The 16,649-nt window shown below is 40.8% G+C and overlaps 1 protein-coding gene and 1 long non-coding RNA gene across 8 annotated transcripts in view; one reads left to right on the plus strand and one right to left on the minus strand.

The window, feature by feature from the left end:
* The window catches only part of ARID1B (AT-rich interaction domain 1B), a 321,285-nt gene extending 313,802 nt beyond the window's left edge, over nucleotides 1-7,483 (plus strand). For all 7 annotated transcript variants that reach the window (XM_027454398.3, XM_072035944.1, XM_072035942.1 and 4 more), the window contains 3 exons: nucleotides 537-1,326; nucleotides 2,239-2,369; nucleotides 4,385-7,483. In XM_027454398.3, coding sequence (XP_027310199.3) covers nucleotides 537-1,326; nucleotides 2,239-2,369; nucleotides 4,385-6,094 — 2,631 coding nt within the window. In that variant the 3' untranslated portion in view covers nucleotides 6,095-7,483. The remainder of the gene's footprint in view (nucleotides 1-536; nucleotides 1,327-2,238; nucleotides 2,370-4,384) is intronic.
* A 3,801-nt stretch (nucleotides 7,484-11,284) lies between these two features.
* Nucleotides 11,285-13,552, minus strand: LOC140002008 (uncharacterized). The gene is made up of 3 exons (XR_011807854.1): nucleotides 13,247-13,552; nucleotides 12,619-12,763; nucleotides 11,285-11,995 (listed from the first exon to the last, which is right to left on the minus strand). It is a non-coding gene; the product is annotated as an uncharacterized lncRNA (long non-coding RNA).
* Between the last annotated feature and the right edge of the window lie 3,097 nt (nucleotides 13,553-16,649).

The following is a 16,649-nucleotide window of genomic DNA, read 5'->3' on the forward strand; positions in this document are numbered from 1 at the left end:
ATAGTATAGATATTGTGTGTAGCTTATGCTTTGTCATAATCTGGTGTTTCAACCTTACATGCTTGTGGCATATCCTGTTATTTTAAGAGTTCGTTCAGTGCTTGTCCCTTGAAGAGATTAAGTCATTGAGTGGTTTTGTTTTAAAATTTGTCTTCTTAGCAGACTAAGCATAAAAAAAGAGTGAAAATATCTTAGTTGGTGAGGACTGCTGCCTTTCTATGCATGTCTTAAATGGTCAATGGAATTTTATCTGACAGATAGGAAAGGAAGGGGAAAGGGGGAAAACAAGAGCAAGCGTAAGAAAATTCAGCCCAAGGATAAGTTTCCTGTCAATATTAAGTTACAAACGCAGCACAACAGAGGCTTAAAACGAAAGCCCTCGATCAAACCTAACTAGCACTGTGTGCCTGACTGGAAGCAGCATGATCCTTCCACAACGAGGAGCCTTCAGCTTTTTAAATGAGCTTCCAGACGATCTATTTGATTGTGTATGGAGCAAAAGTGACAAATCTTCTTCCCTTTTTTTTTTTTTCCAGAACTACAAGCGACACATGGATGGCATGTATGGGCCCCCAGCCAAGCGCCATGAAGGGGATATGTATAACATGCAGTACGGCAACCAGCAGCAGGAGATGTATAACCAGTACAGCAATGCTTACACTGGGCCTGACAGGAGGCCCATGCAGGGACAGTATCCGTATCCGTATAACAGGGAGAGGATGCAGGGCCCAGGACAAATGCAGCAGCACGGAATACCTCCCCAGATGATTGGTGGCCCCATGCAGTCGTCATCCTCCAGTGAAGGTCCTCAGCAGAACATGTGGCCAACACGAAACGATATGCCTTACCCTTACCAGAACAGGCAAGGTCCAGGAGGCCCTGCACAGGCCCCGCCGTATCCAGGGATGAATCGCACTGATGATATGATGGTACCTGACCAGAGGATAAACCACGAGAGTCAGTGGCCTTCTCATGTCAACCAACGTCAGCCTTCTTATATGTCATCCTCAGCCTCCATGCAGCCTATCACTAGACCTCCTCAGTCATCCTACCAGACGCCACCCTCTATGCCAAATCACATCTCTAGAGCTCCAAGTCCAGCATCCTTCCAGCGCTCTTTGGAAAACCGTATGTCTCCAAGCAAGTCTCCTTTCCTACCCTCCATGAAGATGCAAAAGGTTATACCCACAGTTCCGGTGTCACAGGTCACAGGACCTCCACCCCAACCACCACCGATTAGGCGAGAAATCACCTTCCCCCCAGGCTCTGTAGAAGCATCGCAACCAGTCTTAAAACCAAGACGAAAGATTACCTCAAAAGATATTGGTAAGCATCAAAACAAAAGCCAAATACCGAAACAGGTTATGAAAAAGGGACTTTGATTTTTATTTTATTTTTCATCTGTTTTTATTTATTTTATTCATTTTTTATTTGTTTGTTTTATTTTAAACCTATTTTGACAAATAGGTAGCGTTGGTAACTATTATGTGATAATGTTAAATAAAAATGTAATAACATATGCATCATGAGGATGATACCTAAAACTCAGCCCAGCAAATCTGACCTGGAATTAAATCCGTTTTTAATATGGAGGGCAGGGGTGTCAAAAAATGCACATTTGCATTAAAAATGAAGCTTCTCTCAGACTTCCAAAGGTTATGTGTTGACAGTTCCATCAGAGTGTCTGTTAAATCACCAGTGCAACATTTCTACATTCTTGTCCCGTGGAAGCTCACAACAGAGCTAATGCTGTTCCGCTGTGTACTTACAGTGTCTGCCTTTCTTAAGTGGCCCATTTATTCATTCCATATTATTTGTCTTTTTTTTTTTCTCCCCATATTCTTTCCCAAGTATCTACTTATCTTGAATTCCTGTTATGTTTCACACATTCAAGTTCTCATACTTGAAATTCCCATACTCCTGACAGAGTATTCTACTTGTATTTATGGATTGTTTGCTATGGACAACTTCTCAAAAGTTTGTAAGATGACTTCATCTTCAGCAAAGTAGGAAGAATGGCCCTGTTAAGATATTCTCCAGAATTAAGTCTAAGCAGCAGTTACAGAAAAACAGAATGAAGCTAAGTGGTGAAACCAGGGTTTTAAACAAGCAATATTTCGGTAACTGTTTCATTTGTATTTTGCACCCTCAGAATGTCACAGCTTGTTCTTTCAAAACTCATTAACAGACTGCAAGTATGCACTAATACTGTTTTGCTGTTATCCTTTCTTTCTCCAGTAACTCCTGAGGCCTGGAGAGTGATGATGTCTCTTAAATCTGGTCTTTTGGCTGAAAGTACCTGGGCGCTAGACACTATTAATATTCTTCTGTATGATGACAGCACTGTCGCTACTTTCAACCTCTCTCAGGTAGGTGGGAAAGCAATACACCTTTCAGCCTTCCAAGGAAAACAAGCGCCAATACAATACATATGAAAATGCTGAAGTCTCTTAAAATTGATCATAATCAACATAAAACTGAATATTGCAAAAATTCCATTTGTGATTATTGGTAACACTGAGCAACAAAACATGCTTGAGGCTAGAGTAGGGGAAATAAGCTCAAAAGGGAGGATATCTCTAGAAAGGCACACATAGGAATGTAAGAGTCTTATCACTGGCAGAAGACTGATGTGTAAATTCACATTTGTTGTAGCTCGAGGACAATTCCAGAAAACAGCAATATGGTAGTAATCTGGTGGTGTTTCCAAAAAAAGGCATTGCAGAACAATGTTAAATCTACTTGAGACTGCCTTTCAGTCACTATTTGTCTGACTCAGTGGTCCCATACTACGCTGTAAGATTCTCTGAATCACCTATTTTTTGTTTCACTTATTCTTCCAGTAAATTAAGTTTGTACAGAAATTTCAGATTTATAAGATGATTTAAAGGCTAAAACCCGCTGTTTGTCCACAGGACACAAGTAACGTACCATTTAACAGTGTATGCTTTTGCCTCACTACCTATTAGAATTTTTCAGCCCTGCTCTACTCACTGGCCTGTTAGGTGGCAGTAATAGAGGGTATGCTGATAATGCACATAATCTAAAATTTGTGCAAATGAAATATTCAGTTTCTCTGCTCCATTCATTCCTTGGTTACTAATAGTGTAACTCATCATTTTTTAAATATAATGACCTTTTTTTTTTAAAACAGACACAGATGGTACATTTCATCCCACCTAACTTTAGAACAAGGGATATCTATAGCATGATTCATCTCATCCTAAAGTAGAGATCTAAAATAGGTCAGATGAATCATACCCTAGAAATGGCCTCTAAAAGATCATGGACTATAAAAGGAATCTAGACAATTAGGTTAGGTGTGTAACTGTTGCAGGTGTTTGGGGTTAAGCGAGGCAAATCTCACCTGAATTCTCTCTGTTAGAGATTGCATTAATGCACCTTGTGCAAATTACACAGAATACCAGATTATTTTAGATTTCTGGGGGGTTACCTTTGCCTTGAACACAATTTCCAATGGCAGTCAGGACTCTTTATGATGACTGATAATTCCTGCAGTTCATAAGGATTTGTTTGTTCTTAATTCTTTGGGGGATTTGGCAGTGGCTAGAGAATTCAGAATGGACAAAGGGATACATTTTGCTGAACACCTATTAGTCTACAATTAAAACAACCATTAAAAGGCAGACAATCAGGCTGAATATATCATAACAGTAAAGAATTTTTAATAATAAAACCACTGAGGATAATTAGTACCAAGTCCAACTACTGCCTTTCCATGAGAAAATGATTACAAGTTAATTAAGAGGATTAAAGCTAAATGAAAACTGTTTCTGAAGGATGACTTCCAGCACCAGGCTCCAATAACAATTTTAAAATACTGCTAGGCAAAAAGAGAACCGTTCCAGTAGAGGTGGGATATTAATCTAGGATGTTAGTTCCTTGAACCCGAACTGCAGATACCTACAGAACAGTTGGTTGTAGAGACTGAGAGGCAAAGGAGAAGAATCATCAACTTCAGGATTCGAATAAAAGTACAATTCAGAAAAGCAAGGCAAGTGTGAAACTTCAGTGCTCTGAACAGACAATAAAGAATACCAGGCACTTCCCAGGGGACAGAACAGCGAGGCTAGGTGTCTACTGCAGCTTAAAGGAGGCACATGAATAGAAGTATTGTACGTCTCATAGCTGTTAAAGTTTAAGCAATTGGAGCCATGATAGTCTGACATTATATACTGATGGGACAGAAACTAAAAGAATTTCCTTTAATAACTTCTGCCATACAGGGCTAAGCCACGAGTCCACAGCAGGAGGAGGGAAATATTCACAGATGTATGCTTTGGTGTTCCTAGTAAAATCCCATGCAGACAAAAATATTTATCTGTTTTTTGTTTCTTTCTTTCTTTCTTTCTTCTCCCCTTAGTTGTCTGGATTTCTAGAGCTTTTAGTAGAATATTTTAGAAAATGCCTGATTGACATTTTTGGAATCCTTATGGAATATGAAGTGGGAGATCCAGGTCACAAAGCACTTGATCACAAAGCAGCCAAGAAAGATGATAGCCAGTCCGTGGCAGAGGATACTGGAAAAGAGGAGAACGACGAATGTATTGACTATTTTGATGAAGAGGAGGAGGAGGGGGATGATGAAAAGGTAGAAGAAGAAAAAAGCATTGTTTTTTCCACTCCTGGTGCCATTGCTGATCCAAGCGAGAGGCCAAAACAAGCCAGTAAATTTGACAAGCTGCCAATAAAGATTGTAAAGAAAAATAATCTATTTGTGGTTGACCGATCTGACAAACTTGGACGCGTTCAGGAATTTGATAGTGGACTTCTCCACTGGCAGCTTGGTGGTGGTGACACAACTGAGCATATCCAGACTCACTTTGAAAGCAAGATGGAGATTCCTCCACGCAGGAAAGCCCCTCCTCCCTTGAACTCTCCAAGCAAAAAGAAGGACCTCGAGGGGAAAGGTGAATCTGAGGAACAGCAAGAAAAAAGTATAACAGCAACCATTGACGATGTCCTCTCAGCCCGGCCAGGAGCATTGCCTGAAGACTCAAACTCTGGTTCCCAAACAGAGAGCAGTAAATTTCCCTTTGGGATCCATCAAGCCAAAAGCCACCGGAATATTAAACTGCTAGAGGATGAGCCAAGGAGCCGGGATGAGACTCCTCTATGCACCATAACTCACTGGCAAGACTCCTTGGCCAAACGCTGCATCTGTGTGTCAAATATCGTCCGTAGCTTGTCTTTTGTGCCTGGCAATGACACCGAAATGTCCAAACATCCAGGCTTGGTGCTGATCCTGGGAAAGTTGATCCTTCTTCACCATGAGCATCCAGAAAGAAAGCGAGCACCGCAGACTTACGAGAAGGAGGAAGAGGAGGACAAAGGGGTGGCCTGCAGCAAGGATGAGTGGTGGTGGGACTGCCTCGAGGTCTTGAGGGATAATACATTGGTCACATTAGCCAACATTTCTGGGCAGCTAGACTTGTCTGCTTACACAGAAAGCATCTGTTTGCCAATTTTGGATGGCTTGCTGCACTGGATGGTGTGCCCGTCTGCGGAGGCACAGGATCCTTTTCCAACCGTGGGGCCCAACTCAGTTCTTTCGCCTCAGAGACTTGTGCTGGAGACCCTGTGTAAGCTCAGTATCCAGGACAATAATGTGGACCTTATCTTGGCCACCCCCCCATTCAGTCGTCAGGAGAAACTCTACGCTACTTTAGTTAGGTACGTTGGGGATCGCAAAAACCCGGTCTGCCGAGAAATGTCCATGGCGCTCTTATCGAACCTTGCCCAGGGGGACACATTAGCAGCAAGGGCAATAGCTGTGCAGAAGGGAAGCATCGGAAACTTGATAAGCTTCCTGGAGGATGGGGTCACCATGGCCCAGTACCAGCAGAGCCAGCATAACCTCATGCACATGCAGCCTCCGCCTCTGGAGCCGCCTAGCGTAGACATGATGTGCAGGGCAGCCAAGGCCTTGCTGGCCATGGCTAGAGTGGACGAGAACCGCTCAGAGTTCCTTTTGCACGAGGGTCGTTTGCTGGATATCTCAATATCTGCTGTCCTGAACTCTCTGGTTGCATCTGTCATCTGTGATGTACTTTTTCAGATCGGGCAGTTATGACATAAGTGAGAAGCCAAGCATGTGTGAGTGGAGATTAGAGGGTCACATATAACTGGCTGTTTTCTGTTCTTGTTTATCCAATGTAGGAAGAAGGAAAAAAAAAGAATCTTTGCTCCTCTGCCCCATTCACTATTTACCAATTGGGAATTAAAGAAATTATTAATTTGAACAGTTATGAAATTAATATTTGCTGTCTATGTGTATAAGTACATCTTTTTATTTTATTTTTTTTAACCAAAGTTGCTGTCTAGTACATTCAAAGGTCACACTTTTTTTTTTTTTTTCCATAGATTATCCTTTTCAATGTTCTTTTCCATGTTTGTATTGCATATTTTTTGGGAAGCGAACTAGTGACTTTTTAAAAAAAATGTTATGGCAAACCATTGTATGATGGAAAAAAATCTCACCACTTTGAAACGAAAAGGTGAAAAATAACCAACATACCAAGTTCCTGTGTGTTTTATTTTTTCAAATAAGGAAAAAATAAAAAAAAAAAACTTGTATACCATCACCCAAAGCTCTGTGCAATAGAAGATTCTAGTGATGTAGGTGTAGGGGATCAAGGAGGGTGTCAGTCAGTAGTCAAAATACAAAACGATATGGGTTTCTCCGCAGGAGAAATGGTTACATTAGGCTAGGAGCAAAACAAAACAAAAAATTCAAGTTAAAAGATTTTTAAACAAAACCTGATGATAAACATCAATTGCTTCCTCACCAGAACTGTCTTGTCTACATCTGTTTTGTTTTTTTTTTTTGACCTTCCACAATGACAGTTCTTCACGATTCCTTTAATCATTTTTTAAAATATTTTTTTATTGCCTAAGGGCCGTGATGTATATAGAAGTTGTACATTAAACATACCCTCATTTTTTTTTTTTTAGTACAAAGTTTTTAGTTTCTTTTTCATGATGTGGTATCTACAAAGTGATAGTAGAATTATTTTTTCTTTCATTTGGGCCATATCTCCAAAAAATAATAAAATAAAAAAAAAAGAAAAAAGAAAAAACCCAACACAGAAAACCAACAACTGAGGGTAATGTACAAGTTTCTGTATGTATAAAGTCATGCTCTATTTCGGGAGAGCAGCCGATCACAATTTGCTTTATAAATCAAGGTGTGGAAATGGTTACGTATGGATTGATTTAAGAAAATGGTTACCAGTCTACAGACAAAAAAAAATATATACAGGAAAAAAAAGGAAGAAACACAACTTCAAAGATTTTTCAGTGACAAGAATCTGCATTTGTATTTCAAGATAATGTAGTTAAAAAAGAAAAAAACTTGATGTAAATTCCTCCTTTTCCTCTGGCTTAATGAATTTCATTTATTCAGTATAAAATCTTTATATGTTCCACATGTTAAGAATAAATGTACATTAAATCTTGTTAAGCACTGTGATGGGTGTTCTTGAATAATGTTCTAGTTGCAATGTGGGATATCGGAAAGCAGACTAATTGCAAGAAAGAGCAATAATGATTATTCTCTTTCCCCTCCTTTATTATTATGACCTTCGGAAATATTACTCTGCTGTTCAAGTATTCTAGCAACTTGCTCTCGTTTTAGAAAAACCTTCTCAAATCACAGAGAAGTGTTTCTAATTATTATTTATAAAACCACAGAGCCTCAAAGGGGCAAATAGTCCTGACCATGCAGGTATCCAGTCTCAGTGCTGCGTTTGGGAGGGGCTGAAGATGGATGTTAGAAAAAGTGACAGAAGATTTTGTTAAAGCAATAACCAACTTGAAGAAAATGATCTGTATTCACTACCTGTAATTCTCTGTTGGTTAAAGGTGCAAATACCCCAGTGATGCGGGTATTTAGAATAAACACCCCCCCACTTCTCGATACTGTATGTGTCATTGCATACTTACATGGCCTCTCATCCTGGGATTTCCCTGGTAAAGTGGATCAGGCTTTAACAGAGCACATCCATGGCTGCAGTTGGTGGGAGATGGCCATTTCAGTTTCAGGAACTATCTGGTTTCCACTCTCACCTGGTGATATCTTGTTGCTGAATATTGTTCAAGCACTAATTTTTGCTGTTTCATCTTGGATCATTGACTTTGTTAGTGTGATCATAAAAAGCTAATAATAATCAATTTCTCCGGAATTGCCACATAATTACACTGTTAGTGGACATCCTCCTCCCCTCTCCAATCACAGTGCGGAGGTAGTTGAAAATTACATCCCCCTTTGGCGTACTGCCCATCGTGCTCATACGGATCGCTATAACATTAATATATGTAAGAGAATTTCAGAGACAGGTAAAGTATATACAATTATAAGCCGGGTTTGAAACGTGACTCCCTAGAGTCACGAAAAGTAATTTCTCCTTCTAGCTTTTCTTATTCAGTGATCTCTCCACTCCCACATCGCCTGCTGCAGCGGTCTTTCTTTCTCTTGCGTAACAAAGCATTCAGAAATAGGTGGTGAATTATAACCCACCTGTAACTCTTCATCACAGAAGGAGGCGTATTTCAGGGGTGATTTTTACAGCTTAATACTAGGCAGTGTAGAAGTAGTATCCCCTACTAAACCCATTTCTTACTAACATTTTACAGCTTGATATTACCCTGTGGATACAAGCAAGCTGTTAAACAAACCCTCTGCAGAGCAATACTCACCCCTTTCCTGTCAAGGACATCTTGAGCCTGTGCTCTTTTCTCTTCAGCATTCAGACCCAGAGTTCTCTGGGGGAAAAACCACACCTGTGGCAAAACACTTGTGAGCTGTCAGAGCCAGAGCTTTAATGTCATTCAGGACTGCTCTGAGCCTGGTTAAACAATGTGGTGGGGGGAAAAAAATCCATCTAGCCAGCCAGCCACATGATGTCCATCTGTATGGAGCACTGCTGCCACACTTCCAGGTGGACCAAGGAGTAGAACTGCCTGGGGAACTGGAAGGCTGGAAAGGAAAGGTTAATAATACAGGTGCTGCCTGAATGTGATTTACAGTAGTAACAGTAAATTATTTAAATCACTGGTTAATATTACAGCACATTTATCAGAAGAAAGGCAAAATGTAAGAACTCCTCTCTGTTGTCAATTTATGATTTCACATCTCTTACTAATGTTTCCGTAAGCCTTTGGAGAACTACTCATGAGACTTGTGAACTTGGCATGTTCTGACTGAATCCTGAACATGTTTGAGCCGCTGTTGGTATCTTTCCTACAAGAGATATTTAGTTTTTCAGTTAAAAATTTTTACATTTTTGTGCTGATGTGATCACAGGTGCTGTGTAGCAAAGTTCAGACTAGTGCTAACAAGAGGGTGTGATATTTGACGTTCTAAAGCCATGACAAGTTGCTTTGGGGAAAGCAACCAATTAGTGTTTTAGGCAATAATCAAACCCACAAGTATTTGACTGTATCAATAAGCTACCCATTGTTTGGCAGGACCGAGCAACTAATTGCTTATAGATTAAAATAGCAGCACTGAGATACGTGGAGTCCCTGAATCTCACTGACCTTTAGAATCACATCAGGAGCTAAAAGATGACTATCCCTTTTGGCAGCAAAATATGTTTTTGTTTCTTATTAGCATAGGTCAGCTTGATGGATGGGCTTGATGATCTTGAAGGTCTTTTCCAATCTAAATGATTTTATGATTTCCTACAATGTCCTAAAAAAAAATAAAAAATGCTCAGAAACACCATTTTCAACTATCCAAAAGGAAGGATGTGGAAGAAAAATTCACCCACATTTAAAAGCCTTTGCACTTTCTCTTCCATCTTGTTTAGGTATTTTACACCACAATTGGTGACTTCTGTGCCATACATCACTTCTGTGGGTCCGTTACCTTTTTGCCCTGGACACCTCCAGAAGATTTAATTACACAGAGAAATATTGTAGCAAATGCATACGTTTGTCTTTCACGTGAAGGACTCACTCAGAACATTTTCACAGTGATATTTAGAACAGACCTCTTACTTTATAATAATATGAAAATACTGCTTAGTGACAGGGAATCGAGTGAAGCTGACAATTTTGACGAAAACACTTCCATCCAATACAGGTCCAGGTGTTGCAGGGATAGGTGCAGGAGTTCATTTCAGGCTTTGCTTTAACCCTTTGTCACTGCTTCACGCAGCTGCTTGTTCAGAAGCTGCTGTTCAGTGTTACTCGGGGGCAGAGAAGAAATCCCTCACCGCTTCCTCCTTCCCCCCTGGAAAAGGGGAAGGGCTGTGAACATCCACAGTGCGGATGACCAAGGTAACACAGAACTGAACTGGAACTTGGCAAGCGAAGTGAGGTGGCACACGCTAGGTCACCCGTTCGAGAAGCTGTGTGCTGCTTCATTACCTCGCTGTTGCTGTATCCTAAGAAGTAATGCACACCTATTGCCCCAACACTGCAATAACACTGTTACGATCACAAAATTCATTTTTTTCTTTATATTAAACAGGAGAATAGTCTCAGGTTTTGAAACAAATTCTTCAGAGAGGGATGATGACTGCTACTTCTGTCACCATCAACGTGGTAACACCGTATATGTGGTAACCACACACAAAACCACGAAGTAGTCCCTGCTGCAAGAAGTTTATGTTCCAAGTCACGAACAAGTAAATGCAGGTGGAGACAGATGGGATAAAATGGAAACAAAAGCAACAGTAAACTAAAAATACAGGAACCACGTACAGAGTGCAATTACAAAAAGCTAGAATATGGTCCCATACCATTGGCAAGTTTAATTTTCTTCAGGATAATTTGTGAAGTTCCTGGGGGCTCTCCCACTTCCTTTTTCTGATGAAATCTTACACCTCTCATGCCCAATTCCTTTCCCTCTATCCATCACAAAGATATTTATAGGGATGGTTGAATCTGAAGAAAAGAGCGAGAGAAGTACTGAGGAAGGAGCAAGGAGAAAGACATGGCCACTTGGAGAAAGGGAGGCAGAATATGAAGACCAAGCTAAAAGAAAAGCATCCTGTGTCCCTGCTGCATCACTGTTTTCACATTTGGGTCATTCCAAAGAAACATATAATTAAACCAAGCCAAGATAATTTGGCATTTCATTGGTGGTTGGTATAAAGATGAAGGAAGTAAAAAGAGATTTTAAGAGGTGGGGGGAGAAGAGGAAGGGAAGGAAAACGAAAAGATGAGCTGCCACATGCAGGCTGGTAAATTTAATTTTTCCTTAATTATGTTTACCTTTCAAATCTCCAGGACAGCAGGAATGGGGAAGGATTAATATTGACTTTGTTGTTAAATTCATGCTCATTTGTTTATTTGTGCATCATCAGAAAAGGGTTTTCAAATCCTGGCCTTCCTTTCTGTAACCGTCAGCAACTGTGGGTACACATATTTTGGACTGCGTACGAGATCTAACTAGCTACATGCCTGAATGACTTGGTTTGTGCTTCCAGTTATTTATTCTAACAGAAATCTAAAACGTATTTCATTTCAGCATGGTTGTACAGTCTAAAAATGTTTTTTACTTCACACTGTTTTTAACTGGCCTAAACTTATGAGATGAATGGACAAGATCCTCATCCAATGCCTTCAGCAGAGTTACAACATCTTGCCCTGCATTTGTTAATTTACTCAGTCTGTCATTACATTTAGTGTATATTGCATTTCCATTAATTAAGGATAGTTATTTACATTAAAAGGGTGATGGGGTGGAATTGCCTAGCTAGCAGAGCAAATCCCAAACGGCTCAGGCATCTCTGTAATGTTTATTCAGGTCTGCAAAGAGACTCCTGAAGGACAAACATTCTGACTTCAGCTTCACTATGGAGTATGTTTAAAAGGCAAGTTTATATATAATCATGCCAGCAGAAAGATACATCAATATCTAACACGAAAACTGTTAGACACATGCTAGGAAAAGCTTACTCCACGATGCAGTTCCACTCTACATGTAGCAATTTGTTTCTCAGCTCTATATGTACAGCTGCAACTGAGAAGAACAAAGAAAAATAAATAAATCTAGTACATGTTTTACTGTCATTATAATACAAAACTGCAAAGTTAACTACTAAATCTAAGAGAACTCGCAAAGAAACAATATCCTATTAGTTGTACCACTGCTACTAAAGATTACAATGGGCTTCTTATAAAAGATTATTCTTGGTTTTTCTTTTTATGTGAAAGATGAAGCACTGTAGGAATGAGACACAGCAAGTGAGAAATAACATGTACAACAAGGCTTCATCAGCAGAACTAGCTCTATATTTTCTATATATTGTTAGGAAAGACAGAGACTTTTATTAACATGTTATTTGTTATCAATATCTTGTAACCACTTACAACATTCTACTCCCCATATTTCCACCCATTTTGTATAGCCATGCATGTTTCACTGTCATAGCTCCTAACAGAACAGGGCAGGAGAAAAAGAAAAAAAAAAAAAAAAAGTGCTTCTCTTTCATTCTTTTTTCTTTTTTTTTTTTTCATTTTCCCTAACATTTATTCCCTAAGCCACTCATGTTGCTTTCTTCCCTTCCCCTAAGCATCAGTAACAAATACAGAATCCTGATTTTTAAGTTACTGAATTGCCTGGATTTTGTCTGTTATCGATACCTTTTGGTATATAGAGAGGTTTATTCATCGTGCTGGATTTTATAACCAGTTCTTGAGACAGCAGCATCCCCTGAAGGTTCTTACCCTGCAGGAAAAAGTGACTACAATCGTTTGCCAGCCTTAACAGTGTGGAGGTGGTTGAGATCTGTCAAGGAGAGGTAAAGAAAAAAAGCTTCATCATACATCTTACATTTCTACACCTCTTCAAAAGATGGGCATGTTACTTTTGGTAAGCATGAATACCCAGCCTTTCCAGTCAGCAACTATAACCTCCTCAGCTTTTCTGTTATATAGGGTCTTTGGGGTAAATAGTTTTCTTTGAATATCAATAAAACTGCCAGTTTAAAAGCACTTAGATGCATGACCAGTGTACCCTGTGAAAATAATATTATGGCCTCCGTGTCAGCTCAGCCACAGCTTATTCTGTGCCCCAAGTGGCTAACACGTATTTATCAGCCTGGCATATTCCTGCCTTCCACAACATCCATACCTTGTCTAGCAAAGGAAAACCCCAGAACCAAGACATTGACTAGCAGACCATTGGCTGAGATATATTTTGTATGTAGGGCATAAAAAGGAAAATATGCCAATAAGTATTGTGTACATAAAGACCAATTTCATTAATTACCTTCATTTATACAGAAGATGGTTAAGTCCAAACATGCTCTGAGGCACTGTGCCCATTTCTGCCAGTAAGAAGAATGGTAATAATGCATAAATGCAGCTGCTGTCATTATTTTGACTTCAAGGAAGCCACAGCTGCATGTACTCACTACCTGAAGAGCTGAAGTCAGATTGAGCTTACCATGAGGGCCAGAATCCTCAGCTAGGCTGGGTCAGTGACCTCCTGGAGGAGCCTGTGGAGTTGTGCTGGTCTGCACCACCAGCAGAGCTGGGATCGTGCACGTGTAGTGATCCTGTCTGTGTGCTCACACTGGGTCCCCACCCATGCAGTCTGCTGGACTCCACTGGGCTGGGTTGCGATTCATTGCCATAACTGCAAGCAGAGTTGGCAGGTAGCTCACACAGGTGCTCACACTGGGCACGTTTACCTGTGTCTGCTTATGTTAGTCTGCAGACAGAAAGTGTCTTTTTATAAAGCCAACTGCTGTGGTATGTGCTGGCATTAGTCCTGAAATAAATCTCCTGGCATATCAGTTTCCCTGCCTTTGTACTCTGGAAGTTATATAGCCTAATGGAAGTCAATATTAGAATTTATTCACTTGAACTGGGAAATAGCAGGAATCTTCTTTCATCAGCTCATTTTATCTTCAGCTGCAGTCAGGTCTGCTCTCCTGACTGTGGCCTTGCCTGAGGAGGTTATCATCCCCAGCCAGTTCCTCCTAGAAGTTATTATCCCCTGCAAACATGACAGCACTACTGTTAGTGGTACTGCTTCTAATGTAGTTGAGGCAAAATGGGTTAAATGGTTGATGTGTTCAGGTGTTGGGTTTGCTTGTTTTTGGTTTTGTTTTTTACCCAGGACATTTTGACAGCTGCTATGGCTGTACACTCAGAGAATTATTCACCCATCGCACTATGAGCTATGGTGGTTTGCTGCTGGCTGCAAACTCTCCAGGAGCTGGTTGATTTGATTTACCCCCCAGAGCATCCCAATACCTAGCATAAGAGAGAGCTGAGCGGCACTGCACCTTCATCCTGACTGCAGAAAGTGCAGCACAGCTTCTTGCCCCAGGTACAAGTAGACGAGGTGATGCTAGCATGATAGACTCATGCTGAAAAGGTGCCACAAAATACAGTGATAAATCATGATCTAAGGAGATTGCACAACTCCCATGAGCTTCTTCTAATGCTGGCAGTCTGGTCTGTGCTGGTTGGTTGGCTGTCAACGTCCGGGCCTGCCATTTGTGAAAGCGCAGTGCCTACTGCAAGACCAGGAGGAAGGCTTCTCATTGCCCTTCCTTCCTGGGCAGGAGAGCAGCCACACAGGTGGCACAGCACCCAGAAGGACACGGCTGTACTTTTGGACAGCTGGGCCACCACGGAGCAGGCACGGAAGGAAGGTGGCAATCCCCTTATTTGTATAAACTCCACATTTCCTCTCCGGCAGCAGCACTCTGTGCCTCAGGGCTGGAAGTAGCAGGGATCCTTGGAGGGAGGGTTGTTCCCTACTTTCAATTTTTAATTATTTGTTGGCTTTTCCCCCCGTATCAGCGACACGGGTGATGACAAGGATGCCCAGCAAGATGGCTCCCCTTGGCCGCACACACGAGGCCTGCTCCCCACTGGAGTGGAGCAGCCCTTTTGTGCTCCTCATGTCCTGCCCCATACCTTCAGCCCACCTTCCAGAACCTTCTGCTCGCCTCCACAGCAGCCTTCATGTGGGGCAAACCATATGGTGGTCCCACACACCGCCCACCGGGGACCCTCAGGGAGCAGGGCACCCGCCTGACGCCCAGGACAGTTTTCTTTTTGGGGAGCCTTTGTTTCACCCAGCACAGCCTGCCTTTCCCCCTCAAGCCTGTGTTTCAGCTGCGCTCAAACCCGTAATTCAATTACCATACGCTTAAATTCATTGTTTAAAATGGTACTCGGGCTTAATGCTTTTTCAATACATCTTTGTTATTTGAAATCAATTCATAAAACTCTTTACATGTACTATTTAAATTAACTTTAATTCAAAGTCTTAGCAGAATCAATATTTAGCAGGTTTCGGCAAGCTGTCCAACTCTATTTACATAGGGAAAATATTGCCGCTGCTGCTGCTGCCTCTGAGGCACGAGCAGCCACCAGAGCCTCCGGGGGCCGTCAGGCAGGGGGTGCCGGCCCAAGGGGCTCAGCACAGCACAGTCTGCAGGTGTTGTACAGCCCTGATCCAGCTCTTTAATCAAATTTCATCAGCTGAATAATGTTGGTGATTTCCTGGCAAGTCAATTTTATTCCGTTTTATTTTCTTCAGAAAAGGATCAAGTTGAGGGCAATGTTTGTTCGATGCAACTCAAAATGGGGAGGCGGGTGGAAAAGCTTATGTAGAGCTGTGAATTATTATTTTTTCCTTTCATGAGAATGTGTTTATGTAAGAACTCTGTTTACGACCAAAGCTTTTTTCATCAGTCTTTGGTAACCCAGCAATTAACAAACTACATTAAACTTAAGCTTGTTCAAGTTCAGCTTGTTCTAATTAAAAAAAAAAAAAAAAAAAAAAAAAAGCTCATAATGAAAGAAGTATGAGTAGTAGTCATTCACTGAAAGAATCATTTAAAAACTGCAGTCCTCACCTCCTCTTTGTAGTATCTGATAATACATAACATTTTAAGACTTTCATCAGCGTGGTGACGTATTATAGACACTATAGACACACCCCTTCATTTTCATAGAATCAAAAGTTGATGGAAATATCTCCTGTTGTTCTGAAACTCTGGGTGACAAGGAAAAACCAAGTGGTAACATTTATTGTACATCACTCGAGATCAAACAGTGATTTTGCTATAGTAAATTGTGACGAATGCAAGCAGAACAATCACCTGAAGACAAACTTTCATTTTCTAATGAGCTGTTAGGCAGTGGTATTTACTAAAGTTAGTATAAGCATCATCAGCTGCAGACAAGTCAAAGTTAAAAATACACGATATTACTGTATCTTCCAATTTTTGAACATTTTGGGGAATTTCAGTACTGTTTTGAAAATAATCAAATTAACAGTGACTCATTCTGCCTTTAACGGTATAGTAACAAATGAAGTGTTGTAGTATTTTGACATTTCTATGTCTCAAGGTACTGTGTGGCTGCAGAGTAGGATACTTTTTTACTAGAAACACGATGTAGTTGCAGCAACATACAACAAATAAAGTGATGGGAATTTGCTAAGTGAATAAATACAACCTGCCTGAAATAGCAAAGGTCTCTGTATAGACTCTGAGATCTAAGTCTAGATGAAAAAGCATATACTGACTGCTTTCTATCCAAACATCTTCCTCCACAACATAATCTGAGAGAGTATGAAGTGGTATGGATCAGTCTTTTCACCTCCGATGGAAGTTCTGCTTAGATGCACGTTTCAACCACAGGGC

The sequence above is a fragment of the Anas platyrhynchos genome, chromosome 3 (assembly GCF_047663525.1).
Source record: "Anas platyrhynchos isolate ZD024472 breed Pekin duck chromosome 3, IASCAAS_PekinDuck_T2T, whole genome shotgun sequence".
Taxonomy (NCBI): Eukaryota; Metazoa; Chordata; class Aves; order Anseriformes; family Anatidae; genus Anas; species Anas platyrhynchos.